The 14,839-nt window shown below is 39.6% G+C and overlaps 10 protein-coding genes across 10 annotated transcripts; 5 read left to right on the top strand and 5 right to left on the bottom strand.

The window, feature by feature from the left end:
- Positions 1 to 569: 569 nt before the first annotated feature.
- Positions 570 to 1,099, top strand: JH06_2429 (hypothetical protein; the record flags this gene model as incomplete). Its single annotated transcript, XM_014673514.1, has 3 exons — positions 570 to 640; positions 666 to 771; positions 803 to 1,099. The coding sequence occupies 3 exons, from the start codon at positions 570 to 572 to the stop codon at positions 1,097 to 1,099; spliced, it is 474 nt and encodes a 157-aa protein (XP_014529000.1).
- A 1,051-nt stretch (positions 1,100 to 2,150) lies between these two features.
- JH06_2428 (hypothetical protein) lies at positions 2,151 to 2,752 on the bottom strand (the record flags this gene model as incomplete). The annotated part of the gene is made up of 4 exons (XM_014673513.1): positions 2,151 to 2,303; positions 2,352 to 2,413; positions 2,444 to 2,578; positions 2,608 to 2,752. The coding sequence occupies 4 exons, from the start codon at positions 2,750 to 2,752 to the stop codon at positions 2,151 to 2,153; spliced, it is 495 nt and encodes a 164-aa protein (XP_014528999.1).
- Positions 2,753 to 3,717: 965 nt separating this feature from the next.
- Positions 3,718 to 4,083, bottom strand: JH06_2427 (hypothetical protein; the record flags this gene model as incomplete). The annotated part of the gene is made up of 3 exons (XM_014673512.1): positions 3,718 to 3,835; positions 3,857 to 3,987; positions 4,018 to 4,083. 3 exons carry the CDS (start codon positions 4,081 to 4,083, stop codon positions 3,718 to 3,720), a joined length of 315 nt encoding a protein of 104 aa, XP_014528998.1.
- Positions 4,084 to 6,296: 2,213 nt separating this feature from the next.
- JH06_2426 (hypothetical protein) lies at positions 6,297 to 7,285 on the top strand (the record flags this gene model as incomplete). The annotated part of the gene is made up of 7 exons (XM_014673511.1): positions 6,297 to 6,321; positions 6,352 to 6,523; positions 6,564 to 6,603; positions 6,636 to 6,766; positions 6,797 to 6,936; positions 6,966 to 7,051; positions 7,082 to 7,285. 7 exons carry the CDS (start codon positions 6,297 to 6,299, stop codon positions 7,283 to 7,285), a joined length of 798 nt encoding a protein of 265 aa, XP_014528997.1.
- A 16-nt stretch (positions 7,286 to 7,301) lies between these two features.
- JH06_2425 (acetyltransferase) lies at positions 7,302 to 7,877 on the bottom strand (the record flags this gene model as incomplete). The annotated part of the gene is made up of 1 exon (XM_014673510.1): positions 7,302 to 7,877. The coding sequence occupies one exon, from the start codon at positions 7,875 to 7,877 to the stop codon at positions 7,302 to 7,304; it is 576 nt and encodes a 191-aa protein (XP_014528996.1).
- A 169-nt stretch (positions 7,878 to 8,046) lies between these two features.
- Positions 8,047 to 8,623, bottom strand: JH06_2424 (hypothetical protein; the record flags this gene model as incomplete). Its single annotated transcript, XM_014673509.1, has 4 exons — positions 8,047 to 8,196; positions 8,227 to 8,294; positions 8,382 to 8,476; positions 8,562 to 8,623. 4 exons carry the CDS (start codon positions 8,621 to 8,623, stop codon positions 8,047 to 8,049), a joined length of 375 nt encoding a protein of 124 aa, XP_014528995.1.
- A 344-nt stretch (positions 8,624 to 8,967) lies between these two features.
- On the bottom strand, positions 8,968 to 10,192 carry JH06_2423 (hypothetical protein; the record flags this gene model as incomplete). The annotated part of the gene is made up of 8 exons (XM_014673508.1): positions 8,968 to 9,043; positions 9,074 to 9,123; positions 9,157 to 9,213; positions 9,245 to 9,289; positions 9,320 to 9,679; positions 9,710 to 9,945; positions 9,980 to 10,061; positions 10,094 to 10,192. 8 exons carry the CDS (start codon positions 10,190 to 10,192, stop codon positions 8,968 to 8,970), a joined length of 1,005 nt encoding a protein of 334 aa, XP_014528994.1.
- A 445-nt stretch (positions 10,193 to 10,637) lies between these two features.
- JH06_2422 (hypothetical protein) lies at positions 10,638 to 11,718 on the top strand (the record flags this gene model as incomplete). Its single annotated transcript, XM_014673507.1, has 6 exons — positions 10,638 to 10,703; positions 10,734 to 10,841; positions 10,871 to 11,139; positions 11,170 to 11,235; positions 11,265 to 11,397; positions 11,428 to 11,718. 6 exons carry the CDS (start codon positions 10,638 to 10,640, stop codon positions 11,716 to 11,718), a joined length of 933 nt encoding a protein of 310 aa, XP_014528993.1.
- A 600-nt stretch (positions 11,719 to 12,318) lies between these two features.
- On the top strand, positions 12,319 to 13,359 carry JH06_5485 (hypothetical protein; the record flags this gene model as incomplete). Its single annotated transcript, XM_014673531.1, has 5 exons — positions 12,319 to 12,372; positions 12,405 to 12,781; positions 12,812 to 12,877; positions 12,906 to 13,038; positions 13,069 to 13,359. The coding sequence occupies 5 exons, from the start codon at positions 12,319 to 12,321 to the stop codon at positions 13,357 to 13,359; spliced, it is 921 nt and encodes a 306-aa protein (XP_014529017.1).
- A 378-nt stretch (positions 13,360 to 13,737) lies between these two features.
- On the top strand, positions 13,738 to 14,342 carry JH06_3585 (hypothetical protein; the record flags this gene model as incomplete). Its single annotated transcript, XM_014673520.1, has 5 exons — positions 13,738 to 13,797; positions 13,826 to 13,926; positions 13,958 to 14,075; positions 14,107 to 14,189; positions 14,219 to 14,342. 5 exons carry the CDS (start codon positions 13,738 to 13,740, stop codon positions 14,340 to 14,342), a joined length of 486 nt encoding a protein of 161 aa, XP_014529006.1.
- Between the last annotated feature and the right edge of the window lie 497 nt (positions 14,343 to 14,839).

Here is a 14,839-nt window from a genome sequence, read left to right as displayed (position 1 = left end):
TATATACTATCATCAGACTCCACATCGTTCGAATCAAAGCAGGACTCGTAGTACAACGAATTGATCCACGAATTCACACTATCCATCACAATCAAACCAAAATACACTACCTATTGTATGTTGATCCATTACACTCCACAGAAGAACCATTTTCAAGGATTTTCCCGACAATTGGTTCCTTCTTCGTAATTGATTTGGTTAAAACAACAGTTCCCAGGTCTCTCTTCCCATCCATCTTGAAAAAAAATGCGGCTTGTGAGGATCGAACTCACGACCTTGGGATTATGAGACCCACGCTCTTCCAACTGAGCCAAAGCCGCTTATCAAATCTTTTATCCTGTAAAATAAAAAGGTCAATTATCACAGAATAATCTAATGAAAACCGAAGAACAAACGGATTATGATTGGAAATCTAGCTCTGTATATAACCTTATTCTGGTAATCACTTGGACTGGAGATGAGCGTGTAGAAAGCGTACAATAATTATAAATTTGTTGTATTATGTGTTTTTGTATTGATATTTTTGTTTATGGTTGCAGTCTGCAGTATCTGTTGTTCTGCCATTTTATATGAGTTTCTTTATTCCCGCATTATCCCACATTCAGATCATTCTTTTAATGTTGATTTCAACTATTCGTACGTTGAATGGTCATATTCTCCCCTAGTCAATACTATAAGCCTTCAAAAGAGCGAATTCAAGAGAATATCGTTCCAACAGCGCAAGTCCATTTTGATTATCTTGTGAATGAACTTCAGTTGTCTCCTTCACAGGTTTTTTTCGATATTGGTATTTATTTGGTAGAACCAAAATTCGCGCATTCAATTTGAACTGAAATACACTCTTCCCTATATGATGGTGAATTTGAGAGCTCCCGTTTACACAATTGAGGCCCAGTTGGTATCGAAGAGTGGAGAAGTGATTGAATCATCCTTCAAAACGTTCATCACAGATTGGCATTTTCTTGTTGCTGGAATCTCAAAATCATTCTTTTTGTATCCATTGTGGGTTACAGGGTTTATGGTTAATGGAGAAACACGCACAATGCCATGTTTTCTGGATACATCCATTGTAAGTGCTGCTGCTGGAACTGTTACATAGAGTGTAAATACTGATGTTGAGTGGATTCGATTCATTGTCCACAACCCAGAGGTGGTGATTTCTAATTGTGTGTTGAAAACTCATGTGAAGATGCAGGGTTGGCGGTTAGCTCTTCAGAAACATCATTTGGCTTGTGGTATTGTGTTTGTGTTATTTGTCGTGAGTGTGAATACAATGGATAAGTGATAGGGAAGTATGATGATGGGAGGAACTCTGTTGCTAACAGGATATGGATGCTTTCTGATTATATCGAGACGGAAGGAACCAGAGGTTACAGTAAAGAAAGAGGTCCCTCAAGAAAAGGAGAACCAATCTAAGAACATGAAAGATGTGAAAGTGAAGAGTGAACCGATAGAGTATTGGCCTGTTAGCTCCATTGAAGATGAGGGTTTGAAGAAGGAGGATTCAACTGTGCGTAAACGAAGATCATAGTTTGTTTGTATTAGAAACAATTGATAACCTTTCATTGGATATCATATGAGACACTTCTTTCCACTTGTAGTCATTCAACTAGTCATCATAACACTCCTCACTCGGCTACCTTTTCATGGTACATCTTCATTCTTGCTATTACTTTCAATAATTCACGGAGGACATCACAATATCCGCATCCTTCTCCTTCATCAATCAGAATCCGCAAACATAGATCAATCAACACCATATAATCACTAACAAACAGCAAATCCTCCTTCACACTGATACAATACAATAAGAATCTCCAACATATTTCGCTTTCCCGGTTCTGGACAAACGAATGATTCAATAGCGAGATAAACTGTGATGAACACTGTCCTGCATCTACCACACTCTCAGCAAAGTCGCCAGGGTTCTGTTGGCTGTAGCATATCTATGAGTGAACACTTGACAGCATCGAAACGAGGACTTGAAGAAACGATTCTGATGGATAGTGAGCGAAGGACTGTTGCAACTGAATCAGTAATGATTTCGAATAGGGAAGATAATCAGCGATCGCTTGAAACAAAGATAAGAAGTGAGGTTCAAATGGAGAACCACGAACCCGAGTCAGTCCACAGGTGAGACAAAACAGACACTACACATCAGCCTTAGGATCAGTAGTAACCCGTTCAGAGCCTCCAAAACGGTCGTCAAAGAGAACAGCTACAATGACAGAATGGATGGCGAAGAACCGTGATATCATTAGAATGCAAGCATCAAATTCTTCCATAGAAATTACAGGATTGTACTACCTCTAAGATCCATACAGTACATTGACAAACTGACTAACAACTACATATTCCAATAGACAATTGTTTCGAAAGGCGAGTTTCCTCCACTCATCATCATCTCCAATAGCTAGATATGAAAACAAAAGCTTTGACCCACAATCTCGCAAGCGACACAACTCTTGAATAGAATTACTCTTCAAATGACCAATACTATCAACACCAATTAATTCCAAACATTCTTCCAGTGACCTTGTCCGAAATGTATCAGGAAGAAGAGAAGTAGCAATGATCCCTAAGGAAAACTAAGTCCACTAATTATACCTTGTGGAAGACAGTACGACTGATATCGAAACTCATTGGGCTCCTCAAATTGGGTAATACCAGTTTCCTTATTGTAATAATACGGGATTCCTTCTTCATAATCTCCTTTTTCTGTGTAATAACGAATCCAGTGTTCTGTCTCCATGTTTTCTGACGAAGACTGATTTTGCACAAGCGAAAGATCCTCGTGTTTGAGACAAACAAACAAAGAATACACGCAATCATGGAGTATTCGTCTTAACCCGCTTGTTACTCCATTCACATGAATCTTCCAGTAAAAACCGCTTTCGCTTCAGATGTTCATATCCCTCAACCTTCGATTTGACAAAGTCCCACATCGCTTTATCACCTTTGATCCGAATACTCCGCAAACATCCCAATAAAGCACTCATCACACAATTATCCTCTTCAATATGGGCTTCAGCATAACGAAGAAGCGGTGAGATGTAGTCCCTCTTCGTAATATATTTGGTATACCACTCCACACCACTCAGCAAACAATTGGATAAGAACTGAACACAGATCAGATGCAATCGTTTGGAAGGACTATCCAAGAATGCAAGAATCACGGGAAACAGATTAAACTTGAGGATGAGAAATTGCAAATTAGTCCCATGGTTCTGGATGTTGGAGGCCAGAAGAGTTAGAACGAGTTCTGCTCCAGTGATAAAGGAAGAAGAAGCAGGAGTAGACAGTCGTAAGGGCTTGACCAGTTCAGGTGCATAGTGTTCGTAAAAGAACGAAATAAAGCCAGAAGACTAGAATATAGAGAGAACGAATGAATCTTACTGTACTGTCATTACTTAAGACAGTTGTGAGAATGGCTTGACAGCTATACTGGATTTCAGAAGCCTAGATATGATGAACATGCTTGACTCTCACCTCATTCCACACATCATGAAGCACGTCAGTCAATACATTCTCAGAATCACATTCCTGGATGTATCGTCGAAAACTTGTTAGACCGAAACTCACTCGTTGTTCCAGTACTGTATAGATGAGAGAACGATTGAGTGCTGAGCGAGGTCTGTTAAGACAGTGGTGGAGGTGAGTACTGAATCGATAGTCCTTTTGCTCCAAAGCCCTGATCGTCATATTCAGAAGATACTCTCACCTCATCAATACTGCTCTATCACCGACTGTCATCGTTTTGCAGTACAGACATAGCTCATTGATCACACAGAGACTCAGTTGGGTGGCTTCGTCATCTCCCTCCAAACCGGTCAAACTACTTGTCAAACTCAATTACATCCAACACAGATCCGGAACAAAAGATGCGCTTAGACAAACGCGCCGAAGAAGCTCATTCTCACAAATCCGGATTTGAGCAGATAAACCACTCGAAATGATCTCATCAATTGGTTGAGGATCAATGGCATCCTACAATAATTAGTCACCTAATTAACATACTCGATAGTATAAGAGCCGATACAGACGATGCATCAGTGTTTCCAGACTTGTATCAAGATTTGGCATTGTATTGCGACAGTGAACATGATGCAGAAAGAAATCGCGATATTCGGCCTTATGAGGCAAATCTGGCTTATCTAGTAATAACCGCGGGAATTCATTTATACATTCCATAATGCCGAAGAGATGTAGATAGCAATCATCACTGAAAAGAACGCTCACGACATCATCATAACCAAGATCCACTACAATAAGAGAATACAACCACTTGTACAAATGAGTTGACAGAGCGAAATCAAATCATGGATCTTATCAACCTGATTGCTGGATTCTAATACTGGAAACAAATCTAACAGCTGATGAAGAAACTTGAAGTTCTACAGATTACAGCTCTATTTCACTCTCACATCTTCCTTCAATAATACATGAAATGAATCTTTCTGGGAAATGTCTGCAGATGAAACGGTCTCACAAATCTGGTGAATCGTGTCTGCAGACACTGATGGAAGCTCTAAAGGCGGTTCATTACCAGAATGATCCCCTTCCAATTCAGCTATCATTTCTTCCTGTGTGGAATGAATTCGTTCTCTACAAGAGTAGTTACACCCCTGCATTCATACAACACATAGTCTCGGTCTTTCTTACTTAAAAAACTGAGGGAATATGAGCAAAGTACTTCCTTCCACAGAATAAGAACTTCTATGGAGGAATAAGCAACTGATGAACCAGAAAACCTACCATCATAGGACTCATATTTGTTCGTCCGCTCAATCGGTAGGAAGAGAACTTCTCCTTCCTTTCCTTCAATTCCAATCATTAGAATACCCCATTGGTCTGAGTTCTATGCAAAATAAAGCCAATTCACAAGAACTCACGACTTTGGAAATTGCACAGAGTCCAACATATATCTCTTCCCAATCATCTGCATCCTTCATTCCATAGAGTTTGGCTAAACAAAACATCTCGTTTTGCTGAGAAACGGTGCCTTCCTTCTCGTCGTTTCCCTTTTGCTCCTCTATCGTCATCGAGCAGCAAAAGAAAAGAAATAACGAAAATTAGAGAAACGATGCCCTTCACAGAACCGAAAGTGTTGGTTGCCTCCTTCAATTATCAATTTGGAATCTATTATAAATTGCATATATTGCCTATTTTCACCGGTGTCTATCAAATAGGAAACGAAGATCGGTAGATGTCTTTCAGGCAATGCCTCTAGCTACAGATGATGGACTAAGCGATTTCATGAAGGTGGGATGAATGATAAAATTTGACTTCAAGAGAAATCTGACCGATTCCCTCAGCACCATTCCTGAAACGGTTGATTCTTAATTCGTCTATCATGGATAGTCTCAAGAAATGGATATTTCATGGCCCCAGTCCCCGGTAACTGTGATTGAAGATGTTTCCGAGCCAATTCCTCTTCCATCCAATCGTTGTCAATGGCTAAAGCATCCTCTGATCTATATTTCAGTTTTCTCGATCATCATTCTGATCTTCAATCTAAGTACCTTTGGGTTTGTATCGATCCGAAGGAATTTCATGCTTGGCATCGATCCAGTGCACTTTGAAGAAGCAGGAATGCTCGTATCTCCCTTCCCTTTTGAGCCAAGCAAAGTCGACTGTTCTCGCCACTCATAATATAGATTGCAAACCTATTGATGTGCCTTCTCGTGAGTGAGGGAACTGTAGATTATGTGGTTCACTTAACTATCATTGTTCTTGGTTGGATGCTCATTCGCTGCTTCACAAACATCAACAACTTGGAATCCATCCTCCTTCTATTCTATGTCCAAATCACTGATATCTGTATCCATATGGCAGTCGACTATCCCACTCCCATTGCCGGATTGCGACTCTACAGCTTGAGTATCCAAGGAGGAGTAATCGAAACATGGATCCTGAGTTGTCTGTCGAAAAAACACAACTGGAACCAACCAAAAGTCTATTGGTTTGCATCGATCAGCATCCTTGTTGACATTGCATTCATTCCATTCTTGAAAACCCATTCTTTGCTGTTCGACGGGATATCTCTTATTGCCGGTGGAGTTTTTCTCCTCTCCAGATATCCATGGAACACCTTTCCACATGCTCCTCGTTTCTTGTATTCTTCTAGGGTTTGTGCAGTCACCTGGTCTTCCCTATTTGGAGACCTTATCCTTCTTTGCGTTATTTTGGCCACATTTCTGATCCATTTTCTTATGTAATTGTTACTTGGGTTTGTTACAGAAATCAGTCCTATTCTCTCACCCTTTTTGGGGTCATAATCACCTTACTCTATGAATATGTCAGGAGTGAGGAGGAGAAACCGTGGCTACTAAGTGTATGTGTGATGGATAGAGAAAGTTCAAATCGTCCGTGTTTCCTTTATTGCTCTGATCATTTGTCTTGGAGTATTTTGCGGTTACGTGTTCAGTCGAGTTCTCTTCAAGTCACTTTCTGTGCCTACTCCTACAGATTCGCTAAAATCAGATCCAATTCTTCCTGGGTACGTATTGAAAGAGGCTCCAGTGTAGAAGAGGAGAAGGAGTACTTTTTGATGGCGATCGAAGTGTAATTATTGAGCGTCCTATCGATGCTCCCGAACTTAGTGTATCGAAGCGAATTCTTTGTAATCTTTGTAGATTTTCATGTGGTTTAAGGTGAGTGCGGAGGCAGACGAGGAAAAGGTCGTTCTTTTAAGCAACCGTGATATTGATTGTGAGGAAAGGAAGAAGAGTGTTGGATATAGTATATATTATTCTGTGAAGGACAAGTAGATAGTATAGGAAGACGTATAATATAGACGCATAACCATTCTATGGCGAACGAAGAAATCACGTTGTGAGATGGAAACAATTTCGGAAATCATTCATCCTGAAGCTTGGACTCACATCACTGTTGTGTTCCGTCCTATGGAAGACAATCTTTCTGAAGATGTACTGGGTAGGAGATGGAGGGAATTTCAACAGTAGCGGAACTTGTGTATCCAATGATCATGGAGGTGTATTTGAATGGCCGTTTAATGACAACACGTACCTCGATTCGTTTTATTGCAGATGTGGGAAAAGAGAAAGAGGATAATGCATAGAACAGGCAAGAGTTGGCGATTGGAGGAACTCCAAAAGGAGAGCATGCCTTCCATGGCCGTATTTACCAATTAATGATCACTCGTCATGTGTATGATCGAAGACAAATCTTCGATGTTTATCAGGGACAAAAACGTGCGTTATCTACAGTCCGCAAGAATTCGGATTGCTGGATAGGTTTTGGAGAGTTGTCAAGTGTTTGTTAGAAAACAAGGGAAGAGTTCAAGATCCTTTGGAAACAGACTCTGCATAATCAGAAGCTGTTATTGCATACATTACACAATCTACATATCCATGATCTGTAGGGAAATACTCTCGTTTTACACCTTCTCTCCTCATTCCTGCCTTTCTCATTACACATCCAGAAGCAGGATTTTCGATTGAATGCAAGGCTTCCAGTCGATTGGTACCCATTTCCTCAAAGCAGAATTGGATCACTCTCCGCAAACACTCAGTTGCAATTCCTCGTCCCCAGTGATCTTTCCGATAACAATAACCGCAGTCTGCTTGACAGTGAAAGTCATTCACTTCTACCAAACCAATCGATCCAATCACTTCATTGCATTCCTTACACACTACAGCCCAGTTATAAAACCTTTCACTTGAGTAAGCGTGCTCCCATTGCTTTAAAAGAGCTTCTGTCTCTTCTATGGATTTGTGCGTTGAAAATCGCATGAACTTGGTTGTTTCAGGATCGGAGGCGTATGCATACATGGCAGGAGCATCTTGCACAGTAAAAGGACGTATAATGACATTTGCTGACTCCAATACCTTTGATCCAAGATGACAAAGAGGCATTTAGTAGAATGAAGAAATATCTGGCAAGTAGAACAAGAAGGTTTGCAGGGAGAATTTTCCAAGAATTTTCTGGTAATCAGATATGAGTTATAGTAAAAATGTGCAACCAAGACTCCTATAAATATGTGTAAACTGAACAAACACCACAAGAGTACTAGAGGACCTACTGTTATTCTTTGGTGACTTCGAATAGTGTAGTCAGAATGACAATACCACAAGATCCGAGAGCAAGAAAAAAGAACGATCCTACACTAATATAAAAGAGAACAAGATTCTTCTCTGCGATACACTTCCCCATCCAAGGACAGTGATGATCAAGCTAACCATTAAACTCATGACCAATACTTACATCTCGGTAGCAGACGTTACAAATCGAGCAGTGACAAGTTCCTTTGACACGCTGAATCTCACAAAACCCTGAGAATAAGAATCAAATAGAGTTCAAACGGCATTCAGATGTTACTGGAGTGGAAGGATCGATGGCCTGACCACGAAAAGCAATACCAGGATTGGAGAGTGTTGTTGTCAAGAGAATCCAGAACAGAACTGCAGCAATTCCGATAAATGCGTAAATGAAGACATTGGAAGAAGTATTCTTCCTACACTCATCACCACCTCATGAATGTACATTGCAACATAACAATCAAATATGGTAATTCCAATGAATGCTAAATATGTTATTACCATTGTTGGCCAATCTGGTCCTGCAATTGCAACAAGGGGGAAATACGCGTGCTTGCACTCATTTCCCCAAAGTAAATAGTTATTTCCTAGACGTCCACCTTTGTGTCAGAAAGCAAATTGCACCAAACCCGTTTTGGGATAATGGAATCTTTTAAAAACAGAATGTGGAATAGGATTAATAGTGTCTTTATCTCGTTCCTGAGAGTGGACAAGATGGACTAGTTCTTTACGGTCCACAAAAAGACCTACTACTAGAGTGACCTGACTCCGTCTTGGTTTTAACCTACGTTTCATACTTGCTTCGCATCAGTACAGAAGGCTGAGAGGTTACTACCGAAGGAGACATTTCAATATCTTCCTTCACTGGATGGGATTCCTCCATACCCTTGATAGAAAGGAAAGATTACTATAACAAACACATGCATTCATTTGGTGAAAAATCAACAATACCCACTAAAGCCTTTAAAAAGGTAATACCCATTCTATCTCTTACCCTCCTTTCTCGATCCTACTCTTTTAAAGTAACATGCTGAAGGTTATACCGAATGTTGCGAAACAACTGCTACAACCTTATCAATCACTTGTTTCCTCATACCTTCACATTTGGGTACTCTCGAATCATATGATACCAAACATCAGCATTGTTTATATCCTTCGTGATCAAGCCATCTCATAAATCTTACACAAAGATTCGAGTAAAAGATGTTCTCATTCAGTGTATACGGTCGCTAGATATAATATTGAAGCAAAAAACATACCAGCAACTGGTCATTCCACCAGTATTTCACCGGCTCCTTCACAGGAGGCGATGCCAATTGGTGACACAATGAACGGAAGGTAGCTTCGGACACTACTTTGTTAACTTCATTATGCGATTTGTGGGAAGGAGAGACAACCTCCATGGGAGGGAAATGGAGATGGGTATTAGTGAGGACTCTCCAGAGATAGGGTGGCATACGAGATGAAATGGAAAGTGCAAATGGAAGACAGAATGAGACTGGGAACGAAGGAGAACGAACTGTTAGAGAGGGAACAGAAACTGAAGGCATGGAAAAGGAAGCTCCTAACAATTGACGGACGACGGGTAACTTGTTAAGATTGTTCAACTGCTTTTGAACCTAATCATCATGGAAACCACTCATTCCCACTCGTTCAACATCCATTTCTTGTTGATAAAACGCTTCCCACATATCAGAAGAATAATCAAACGAAGAAGCAAAAGAACTAACCTTACCAAAATCGTGACCTTCCACAACAATCCGACGACGCATCACCATCCGAGTTACTTCGAATGCAGTCGCTTGACCAGAGTAAACATGTAGAAAATCACCAGCATTCATGCTTACGACAGTGGACGGTTTGTGGATTCCGTCAACCGCCTGTGCTATTTAATCACATTCTTTCACATTCATTCCTACCAGTTTTAACTCCATTTTCGCTGTTGATTTGAATAGTAAACGCTGTTGATGAAGTATCACTGATATGTAAATGGAATGATACCTAGAAGAGAATGGAAGCGTTTCAAGAGTTACTGCTCCAGAGAACTTGGCATCCTCCAAAACGCTAAATTCGAAGAAACGTTTAATTTCTTCCACCTTAGCCTGAATCTGATCGGGTGAATCGACTTCCATGATGAAGTCTGAGGAAAAGAATGGGAAACCACCAATTTCACCTGCAGTTCAGATGAGCCGGAAAGTGGAGTTGAAGTTTATCTTAAGCCTTCCAGGCTCTACTTAATCACCGTAGAATCTACTTATTTCTTGTTTACTTTTTGCTGCTGGTATGTTTACAGTCTTGGGGATCCAAATATTCTACTTCCGATTTGTGTACTTATAGAGTTCATAGAATAACCAAATTCGGTCCAATTATTGGACAGTTACTATTCTTTTTTTCAAAGTTATGGAACTACCTATTGTCACAACTAAATTAGAGATCGGTACTCAAGAAAAGTCGGAGAAGACGTTGGTACCAGTAGCCAATGATCAGAGCGTTCTGGAGAATGAGAGGAAACCCAAGGAGGAGAACATGACTACACCTATTCAAGAAGGTCTTGCTATTCTCTTTCATTCATAGTTTATGGCCAATCTAATGAAAGCCATTACAGGGTCCATCTGCCTCGTATATCCTTTTATGATGAAACAAGTACGTAGATCCATCCAACATTTATTGTAGATGGGTATCATATGGGGAACTATTCTTACTGTGTACATTGTGTATGTTTATTCCACTTGTGCCTGGAGACTATTAGAGGTTAACAAACAGTTTCAGAAAGAGAAGAAAGTAGTTTTATGTTTTTTCTATTCTCCTAGAATGAAAAAGACTCATTGTACAAATTGGATAATCTCTATATTGTGATGTGCTATCACTATTTTGGGAAGTTTGGATACTGGTTAACTTATTGGAGTATCCTAATCACCCTTTGGGGTTCTGCAATGGGCATCATGGTGATTATGACAGACTATCTCACTGTTCTGCCTGTCTTTTCTTCCATATCACCCAATCCCCGTATTGCACGCATTCTACCAACAATCATTCTTGTGATCGTCTGTTGGTTGTTATGTCTCCTAAAGGATTCTAAGTAAACTCTCTTTTTCTCTCATATCATTAGTTTGCTCGTAGGAGTTTCTGCCTTAGGTCTCTTTGCTCTCCTCTTTGCAGTCATTGTTGCTTTAGTGTATGTGTATCTGATTTCTGTGATCATAGATACGGTGGAATTCATTGGGGGATCCGTTGGGATTCGTCTCTTCTTTATCCTGAGTCATTGATGGGTATTCTTTCTAACATCGGTATCATTATCAATGCATTCGGATTCCTTCTCTGTTTATTCTCTCTTTATGTAGTCATTCTCCTCTCTTCTTTACCATAGGTCAAAATCCGCAAGGAATCCAGAAAGTATGCTTCTCGTTATATCAACATTTCTCTTTTCATTCTCTGTGTACTATATGTCGGCTCAGGAATCATCCTCTTACTTATGTTCCACCAGGATCCGCAGGGCCTTCAATATACTGTACTCCTCAATCTCCCTGGAAATTCATTTGCGTACTATGCTGTTGCTGCTACTATGGTTTTGACTCTACTTGGATCATTCCCTTTATTGTTACTACCTTGTTTTGAGATTCTAGAAACGAATGTTCGTAAGTATGAAATGAAAGAATGATTGATAGAGAACAAACATGAGAATCGTTTGTTTGTAACAGATTCTACTCGTTTCTGGTCTCGAACACTTCAAGTAGTGTTAATCACAATACTAGCATATTTCGTTCCTAAATTTGATTCTATTAATGCAATCAATATCCTTTGCATTCTTTTGCTTTTGTTTTCTTGATTATTTTACTTGGTAGTTTCACTGGAGTTGTTGTTTCTCAACTACTGCCTGTTGCACTTCATTTACGTGTTTTTAAGAAGAAACATGGACTGTGGCTCTACATCGAAGACTGGATTGTCTTGGTTCTCTTTACTTTTGTGCTGATTATTTGTACAGCATCTTCTGTCATTGATATGATTGATGAAATGAAATGGTTTGTTTGTTGGATTTTTGCATATGTGAAATTGGGGATTCTTTGAAGTGGTTTAGTTTTCTCGTTTTGAGATTGATTCAACTAGAGATGGAAGTAGAATCATCCAAGATCGACATAATCTCAACTTCCAGTCGTAATGATGTCGATGTCAGTCTTCTTGAGAATGAAGAAGGAAAGTCCTCGCTTGTGAAGGTACAAACGACTCTCAAATACCTAACGCGTAGTTTGCTGCGAATCTGATGAAATCGATCACAGGTTCCACCTCTCTTATCTTTCCATTTGCTTTATGGCAGGTAATGGATTACAGCTTTCAGTTTCTTTATAGATGGGTCTGATTACAGGAACACTATTAAATATGTTCATTGTTTATGTTTATTGCTCTTGTGCTTATCGTCTTCTACAAGTTCGAAAGGTATTTGAGACGGAAGAGAAGGATGAATCCGATCCGTTGTATCACCTTGATAATGACTATACTATCATGTGCTATCACTATTTTGGGAAGTTCGGATATTGGTTGATTCTTCTGAGTACATTAATAACTCTTTGGGGTTCTGATATGGGAACGATGATCTTGATGACTGATTTTCTCACTGCCTTACCCTTCTTCAAGAATATGAGTTCATCCAAATACCTTCAACGTCTCCTCCCCACGATCATTCTGTTTGTTTGTTCATGGTTGACTTGTATTCTTAAGAATCCAAGGTTCGATCTTTATTCTCTCTTCATCATTAGTCTCTTAGCAGGGGTTTCTTCGTTAGGTCTCTTTGCTCTCATTGCAGCTTTTGTTGTCCTTTTAGTGTAAGTGTGAAGGAGTGTTCTTCCATAGATATGGAGGGACTCACTGGGGCATTTCATGGGACACAGAGGTTCTCTATCCACAGTCATTGATGGGTATTCTCTCCAACATTGGTATTATCATCAACGCCTATGGTTTTCTTCTAGTCCTCTTTCCTCTTTATGTACCAGTTTTTCCTGAAACTCATTTGCAGAATAATCTCAAAACTAAGGAAAAACCACGAGCAGGTCATTCCATCACCTTCTCTGTTGTCAGTCTATCGGCTGTGTATCTTATCACAGGAGCTATTCTATTCCTCATGTTCCGTCAGGACCCTCGACATGTCCAGCAAGCCATTCTGATGAATCTCCCTGGAGACTCATTTGCATACTATGCTGTTGCTGCTACTATGGTTTTGACTCTACTTGGATCATTCCCTTTATTGTTACTACCTTGTTTTGAGATTCTAGAAACGAATGTTCGTAAGTATGAAATGAAAGAATGATTGATAGAGAACAAACGTGAGAATCGTTTGTTTGTAACAGATTCTACTCGTTTCTGGTCTCGAACACTTCAAGTAGTGTTAATCACAATACTAGCATATTTCGTTCCTAAATTTGATTCTATTAATGCAATCAATATCCTTTGCATTCTTTTACTTTTGTTTTCTTGATTATTTTACTTGGTAGTTTCACTGGAGTTGTTGTTTCTCAATTACTGCCTGCTCTTTTGCATTTTAAGGTGATTGGGACACGAAATGGTGTGTGGAAAGCGGTTGAAGATTGGGTTATTTTGGTGTTGTTCTTTGGAGTGATGATCATCTGCACCTATTCTGCTGTTGTTTCAATGATTAGAAACTTTTCGCTTGTTTCTTATAATAATCATGTCTTCGGTTCCTGGAAGAGTCTATGATTTACTTTGTTTTGAAATTATTAATTCTATAGTATCATTTATATCCCCATTTCATCTAGATTGGTGAGAATTGGAAAGATGTTCTGGAATACAAGGACAAAGATGGAATTCAGAAGATTGAATCATTAGGGTTTTCTGTGGGATATCGATGGGCAGAAATGTGGAGTCAAATGGTTCTCTCTAAATGATAGGCAAAAGATACGAAATCCTGCTTGGAACAGTCTTTCTGAAGTTATGAAAGATGTTTGTATTAATTTCTGGGTTGAAGTCTTTGGCTCTGAGTGTGAATCGATGCATACCGATAATAGTGTATGTATTTCTAGATTTTTATTGATTCTAGAATATATTTGTCATTTCGAGCAAGACATTGCGTCCTCTCTCCAAGATTCGGAAGCAACAACACAGTGAAGACCGTCTTCGATTGTACGACTTCTTATCCAGTTATTATCTAGGTATGCATTACTTTACAAAGGTATGCTCGATGGCATTCTCTCCTTATCTGGTTTTCGTGCTACAACATCCTTCAGGAAGAATCGAAATAGTGGAGACTTTGAATTCATTGTAACAGCTTTGTAACATGTCTTGTTTGTAACACACAGGAGATGATACATGTCCTCCTAACACGATTGTATTAGTTGGATTTAGGAGTAATAAACCGTTCTCTACACGAACATTAGATACGGATAGCTTGGTTCCAGGCTTCAGTGTCGCAGACAATGACCGAATGGGGACGAACTCAATGGCATAACAGGTTGTAACACCATCTGTCAACTTCATCTTCAAAACCCGATTTGAGGAGTCTTCAAACTGCGAGTCTTTGGGATTGGAGATATTTGTGATCCCCATGATCTACAATGGATCTCATCTATAATCTCAACTTCCAAAACGATCGGATTTCGAATCATATAACACTGAGATGGTACTTGCAGTTGTTTGATCAAGCCCTCAGAAATGGAGGCAAGACTGGTGTTAAGCGAGGTATTGAATATGAATTCTACGTCATTGGTTCTATCCATTTAGAAACAATGATGGATCAACCTATTCGACGTTGCTAATTGACTCTCTACCCTACT

The sequence above is a fragment of the Blastocystis sp. subtype 4 genome (assembly GCF_000743755.1).
Source record: "Blastocystis sp. subtype 4 strain WR1 chromosome Unknown seqid_0038, whole genome shotgun sequence".
In the NCBI taxonomy this organism is placed as follows: Eukaryota; class Bigyra; order Opalinata; family Blastocystidae; genus Blastocystis; species Blastocystis sp. subtype 4.
The sequence above is the reverse complement of the archived record's forward strand: the minus strand, read 5'-3'. Positions and strand labels throughout refer to the sequence as shown.